Source organism: Branchiostoma belcheri, unplaced genomic scaffold (assembly GCF_001625305.1).
Source record: "Branchiostoma belcheri isolate BF01 breed outbred unplaced genomic scaffold, Haploidv18h27 scaffold256, whole genome shotgun sequence".
Classification (NCBI taxonomy): Eukaryota; Metazoa; Chordata; class Leptocardii; order Amphioxiformes; family Branchiostomatidae; genus Branchiostoma; species Branchiostoma belcheri.
Genome location: NW_017803861.1, coordinates 30,619 through 36,847, shown reverse-complemented (window position 1 = coordinate 36,847; position 6,229 = coordinate 30,619). Strand labels below are relative to the sequence as shown.

Below are 6,229 nucleotides of genomic sequence, written 5' to 3'. Positions count from 1 at the left end.
CTCACCAGTGTGAGTCCGCATGTGTCTCTTCAGATGACCCAGCCTACTGAACTGCTTGCTGCACTCTTCACACTTGTACGGTTTCTCACCACTGTGAGTCCGTATGTGTGTCTTTAGATCTGACAGTCTGCTAAACGACCGGCTGCACTCCTCACACCTGTAAGGTTTCTCACCAGTGTGAGTTCTCATGTGCTCATTTAGAGTACCCAGCCTGCTGAACTGTCTGCTACACTCTTTACACTTGTACGGTTTCTCACCAGTGTGAGTCCGTATGTGTCTTCTCAGACTATCCAGCACACTGAACTGTCTACCACACTCTTCACACCTGTAGGGCTTCTCTCCTGTGTGAGTCCGCAGGTGCGTCTTAAGATCACTCGGGAAGCGGAACTCCTTACAGCACTCTCTGCACTTGTGGGTACGGGGAGAACTCTGCCCTCCCTCTTCTTGATTCAGACAGAATTTAGCTGTCGCCATGTTGATCAAACCTACAGGAATAATGTAGAAACATGATATAGTAAGTCAAAATGAGAAATGGTTACAATCATACACATAAGCGTCTTGAAATGCATGGTTTGGTATGCTTATAATGAACAAAAGAACAGTTGGGTACTTAATAATGCACAGGAAGACCAAATCACACTCGGCACTTACCAAGATGTACTGCACGATGTTTTCACGACGGCACAGATCCTCACGGCTGCAGAGTCAGTACTGACAGAAACAGAGCAGTCAGGGGTGCTTTTATATAGGGACTGAGTGGTGGATAAAACCGGTCCGGTGGGTTTTACTTGATTACGAAACAAAGGAAAGTATTTTGTTACATGTGCCGATTTGCATAAGGGAAATCAGACAACAACATTAGATAAAGATACAATCATTTAGACAATGATAATAAAGACAACAGCATGCATATTACGTGTTTTATCTTATTGTTGAAACTGAGATCAAAGGGACGACTGTCTGCATACAATGGGGGCTGTTGCGTGTCGGCAAACCATTAGATCTTATTCAACAAAAGGTCCTGAAATGGCCATTATAGTAGTTTGAAAATGTATCAAACACCTAGCTTTAAAGCTGTTAGTAAATTCCCCAATAAAGACGGCCAACCATGAATACGATCAATGCCTTGTAGCTCTAACCTATTTTGCACACAATACAAAACACGTCAGGTGGTTGAACAACGACTTTGGAGAGATTTTGTCTGGCGCGTCTGACCAAGAATTAAATTTCAGAGTTGATAAATGCTTAAAGACTGAGCAAAATCCATTTCAGAATAAATGTCTTCTCTAAGTTGTAAGCTGACTTGTTCAAATTAATATACTAGTATACAAAAAATCCATTGTGAGTAAAAAAATCTAATTTTACACACTATAGTCCCAGCAAATAAAAAAAATCTAAAATGACTTGAATAGCGGGCAACACACTTATTAATTGGGAAAAGAGGAGAACTTGGTAAGGTGATGAACGCACCATGTTACACGCGCTGATTTGCATAGGGGAATCAGACAACGTCCTTAGGAAAAAGAGTACAGCATGGAAAAAAAGAAAGCGACGATAACAAACAAATTAGGCACATAATGCGCTTTATTGTTTAGAATGAGATGCCGAAGTTGACAAATCTCTAACTCTATGCTACCTCTACCTTACAGAATTGCAGTAAAACAAACTACATTTTCATTCGTTAATAAGTAACATGCTCCAACTGTAACTAAACGCTAAAGATCTAGTGTATTTACAGATACTAAAACACGAAAACACGTAGTTAACTAAGTTCTATAACAGACGGATAATGACGCTTTGACGTTAAATGAACGGTGTCCTGTCATGTAACTATTATCTAACTACTACACCTTCACATTTTACACACGGCTTCTAACTCTAATCAACAGGCTACGGAGTTAGAAAACGACCGTGATATAAAATCACCGATATTGTTAACTATTGCATTGGAATCATGTATAGAATACACTACTGGCAGAAAAAAATAGTAAAAATAATAAACGGTTTCGTTTGAAGAAGAAGAACACGATGAGATCAAACAGTAAGGACATTTAAAACATCCCCACTCAGTAACCTTTATAAAGAAACTGACAGGCTTTTCTCCGGAATGAGTTTTTTTGTTGCCTGTTTAAGACATCTACGGGTTGTGCGCTCTCTGAGTGCGCACGCGTGTCTTCGAAGCTTCAGATGACCCAGCCTGCTGAACTGCCTGCCACACTCTTACGGTTTCTCACCAGTGTGAGTCTGCATGTGTTTCTTCAGATTACCCAGCTCGCTGAACCACCTGCTGCACTCCCCACACCTGTAGGGTTTCTCACCTGTGTGAGTCCTCATGTGTCTCTTAAGATTTGACAGCTGACTAAACTGCTTGCGGCACTCTTCAGACTTGTATTGCTTTTCACCTGTATGAGTCCGCTTGTGTTTCTTCAGACTATGAAGCACACTGAACTGTCTGCTGCACTCCTCACATCTGTACGGTTTCTCACCTGTGTGAGTCCGAATGTGTCGCTTCAGAGTACCCAGGTCTCTGAACTGTCTGCTGCACTCCTCACATGTGTACGGTTTCTCACCAGTGTGAGTCCGCATGTGTCGCTTCAGAGTACCCAGGTCGCTGAACTGCCTGCTGCACTCCTCACACGTGTAGGGTTTCTCACCGGTGTGGGTCCTGATATGAGACCTCAGGTGAACCAGCATTCTGAAGCACCTGCTGCATTCCTCACATTGATACGGCTTCTCACCGGTGTGGATCCGCATGTGTCTCTTCAGCTGACTCAGCTGACTGTAGCTTTTGTCACATTCCTCACATCGGTAAGGTTTCTCACCCGTGTGAGTCCGCCTGTGTCTCTGTAGATTACTCAGCCGACTGAAGCTTTTATTACATTCCTCACACGTGTAGGGTTTCTCACCGGTGTGGGTCCTGATATGAGACCTCAGTTGACCCAGCAGACTAAAGCACCTGCTACATTCCTCGCATTGATACGGTTTCTCACCCGTGTGAGTCAGCATGTGTCGCTTGAAATGACACAGGAAGCGAAACGCCTTGCCGCACTCGCCACACTTGTGGGTGCGCGGAGAATCCTTCTCTTCATGCACACTCTCTCCCTTCCCCTGTTTTAGGTATGATTCAGATCTGGCCGCCATGTTGGTCAAACCCCTGATATCCTACGGGAATATGTAAAATTCAGATGTCAGATGTTATACTGAGAAATGCTTCTAAACATTCAGTTACAAAACCCAGAATTATAGCACAGCATATTCAGAACACGACATATCATACAAGGGTATGACCACTGTACAAAGTCAAAGCCGCTCCACTAGAGAACAGCTCCAACATATCATTGTTGATATATGCACCACACTCGTTATATGATGCACCTAACACAAAACCTTCGTCGGTTGATTTAAAATGTAGCCTACAACAAGGTGCCACATGGCAGTACTGGTAGCAAGTAAGAACACAAAAAGAAAATAATAGTCAGCACCTACCAAGATGCACTGACGGCCCAAAGTACTGCACGATGTTTTCACGACGGCACAGATGCTCACGGCTGCAGAGTCAGTACTGACAGAAACAGAGCAGTCAGGGACGCGTTTATATAGGGACTGAGGGGGCAGAAAAACCGGTCCAGTGGGTTTTACTTGATTACGAAACAAAGGAAACCACCATAAAGATTTGCATAGGGAAGAGTCAGACAACATCATTCGTAGTAAAAAGAGACCGAGTTCGAGACTGCAAACAATAAAGCCGATGATCAATAAAAACATGAGTGTCTGAATTTATTGTTGAAATTATCATGTTACATGCGTTAATTTGCATATGGGCAAATTAGACAACATTCTTGGGAAAAAGATGATTAAAGAAGACAACACATTACGTGCTTTGATTTATTGGTGAAACTAAGATGCAGAAAGTTGACAAATCTCTAACACCTACGGCTAGTTACAGAACACTTATAAAAACAAACAATATTAAACAAACAACACTCTAGTGCATCTAGAACTAACATATATGCTGCTAACTAACTCTAAATTTTACATTCTAAGAATCAAGTATACTGCGGTTACTTAAAAGCAATTCAAAGAAAATTAGTTTTATCTGGTCTGGAAAGTGGACTATCATAAGTGCTATAACAGACGGACCATGTGCCTTGACGCCAAACGAACGGTCTCTTACCGTGTAACTCTGTCGCTATTGTCTAAACAATCCACAGTCGCATTTTACACACGACTTCTAGTTCTAATCAACAGGCTACGGAGCATGCATTCGTAATTTTACAATTTAGTCATGTAGAGAGTGCACTACTGAAAGGAAACAGTAAATAAGAGCTCAGGTCACATTGCTAAAAGTGATCTAAAACCTCACTACTGACTCAAATCATGCTACACAATAATAACTAAAACAACCGGCGACAACTAATTGACAGACGTCAAACGAACGGTGTCTTACAACGTGAATCTTACGTGAGTGTCCGAACACTCTACATTCGTATTTTACACTCTACTTGAAGCACTTCTAGATCTAAAAACGATACTACGGAGCATACAACGATCGTGATCGAGACAAGAAGAAAACTTGTTTACAGAGTGTCGAAATACTGCACTCTCGCCTTTTTACACACTACATTGTACTTCCAGTTCAAACTATATATATACAGGACATGCGTCGATCGTGATGTAAAATGATCGTTGTTTTCGTTGCATTTTCAAACGTGTTCGCTTTTTCTTGTATGAGTCCGCATGTGCTTCTTTAAACTTACCAACCGACTAAACTTTCTGTTACACTCCTTGCATACGTACGGTTTCTCACCAGTGTGAGTCCGCATGTGTGTCTTTAGATTTGTCAGCTGACTAAACTGCTTGCCGCACTCCTCACACCTGTACGGTTTCTCACCAGTGTGCGTTCGCATGTGTGTCATTAGACTTGACAACTGGCTGAACTGCTTGCCACACTTCTCACATCTGTACGGTTTTTCACCAGTGTGAGTCCGTATGTGTATCTTTAGATCTGACAGTTTACTGAACGGCCGGCTACACTCCTCACATTTTTACGGCTTGTCACCAGTGTGAGTCCGCATGTGAGTCTTTAGATTACCCATCCTGCTGAACTGTCTGCTGCACTCCTCACACTTGTACGGTTTCTCACCAGTGTGAGTTCGCATGTGTCTCTTTAGATTTCCCAGCTGACTAAACTGCCTGCTGCACTCCTCACATCTGTAGTGTTTCTCACCTGTGTGAGTCCGCATGTGTGTCTTTAGACCTGACAGTGTACAAAACGACCAGTCGCACTCCTCACATCTGTACGGTGTCTCACCAGCGTGGGTCCGCACGTGCTCCTTCAGACTACCCAGCTCACTGAACTGCTTGCTGCACCTGTACGGTTGCTCACCAGTGTGAGTTCGAACGTGCCTCTTCAAATCACCTAGCTCAAGAAAACACCTGCCACATTCCTCACATCTGTAGGATTTCTCACCTGTGTGAGTCCGATTGTGTCTCTTCAGACTACCCAACAGACTAAAGACTTTGTTGCATTCCTCACACCGGTAAGCTTTCTCTCCTGTATGAGTTAGCAAGTGTCGCTTCAACTCACTCAGGTAGCGAAACTCCTTGCCACACTCGCCGCACTTGTGGGTACGCGGAGAATCCTGTTTTCCACCTCCACTCTCTACTTTTTCTTGTTTCAGGTGAGATTCAGCTCTGGTCGCCATGTTGGTCAAACTGCTGATCCTAAAGGAATAACGTACAATTCAACGTGTCAAATGAATGGAATTGACAATCGCGTATATTGTATGCACACTGAAAATGCATAAATTTTATTGCAACTGTTTTGGTTAATCAACACAGGTTTCGAATGATTTGCATGATGGCAGAGTTTTTAAAGGACAGGAAATGAGCAGGGAAACATTGTAACAAGGAAGTCAAAATGTGGACGACGTAAATGGAGTTCTCTGCCATATGGGACTTACAAAAAGTTACCGGGCCTGGTTCTATGCACACGTCTTGCTAATAATCAAAGTAAAAATTTGGCCATTTTAGCCTGGGCAGGTATGAAAAGTAAGTCGGAAATGTAGACACGAAAAATGTTTTTCGCCGTAAGGTTTACAATGCAACTTACAACACGGTGTTACACGGCCGTAGTTACAACAAAAAGGAAAAACCGGGAAACAAAATCATAGTCAGTACTCACCAAGATGCAAAGATTCTCCAAAGTTTTCCCGACGACACAGATCCT

At 42.8% G+C, this 6,229-nt stretch overlaps 3 protein-coding genes across 3 annotated transcripts in view; all 3 read right to left on the bottom strand.

Annotated features, from left to right (window-relative positions):
• Positions 1 to 541, bottom strand: LOC109471717 (zinc finger protein 514-like; the record flags this gene model as incomplete). Its single annotated transcript, XM_019771066.1, has 1 exon — positions 1 to 541. A coding segment is annotated over exon 1 (474 nt), but the record flags the coding sequence as incomplete, so codon positions are not given.
• A 992-nt stretch (positions 542 to 1,533) lies between these two features.
• On the bottom strand, positions 1,534 to 3,494 carry LOC109471725 (zinc finger protein 525-like). Its single transcript, XM_019771075.1, has 2 exons — positions 3,487 to 3,494; positions 1,534 to 3,162 (listed from the first exon to the last, which is right to left on the bottom strand). The coding sequence occupies exon 2, from the start codon at positions 3,139 to 3,141 to the stop codon at positions 2,221 to 2,223; it is 921 nt and encodes a 306-aa protein (XP_019626634.1). The 5' UTR covers positions 3,142 to 3,162; positions 3,487 to 3,494; the 3' UTR covers positions 1,534 to 2,220.
• Positions 3,495 to 3,587: 93 nt separating this feature from the next.
• The window catches only part of LOC109471731 (zinc finger protein 678-like), a 28,051-nt gene continuing 25,409 nt past the window's right edge, over positions 3,588 to 6,229 (bottom strand). Inside the window, exon 2 of the mRNA XM_019771081.1 lies at positions 3,588 to 5,724. Within this exon, the coding sequence (XP_019626640.1) occupies positions 5,046 to 5,705 (660 nt within the window). The 5' untranslated portion in view covers positions 5,706 to 5,724 and the 3' untranslated portion in view covers positions 3,588 to 5,045. The remainder of the gene's footprint in view (positions 5,725 to 6,229) is intronic.

Bases quoted from the DNA above. Each gene is read 5' to 3' on its own strand.
- LOC109471725 (XM_019771075.1), bottom strand. From the start codon at position 3,141: ATGGCGGCCAGATCTGAATCATACCTAAAACAGGGGAAGGGAGAGAGT.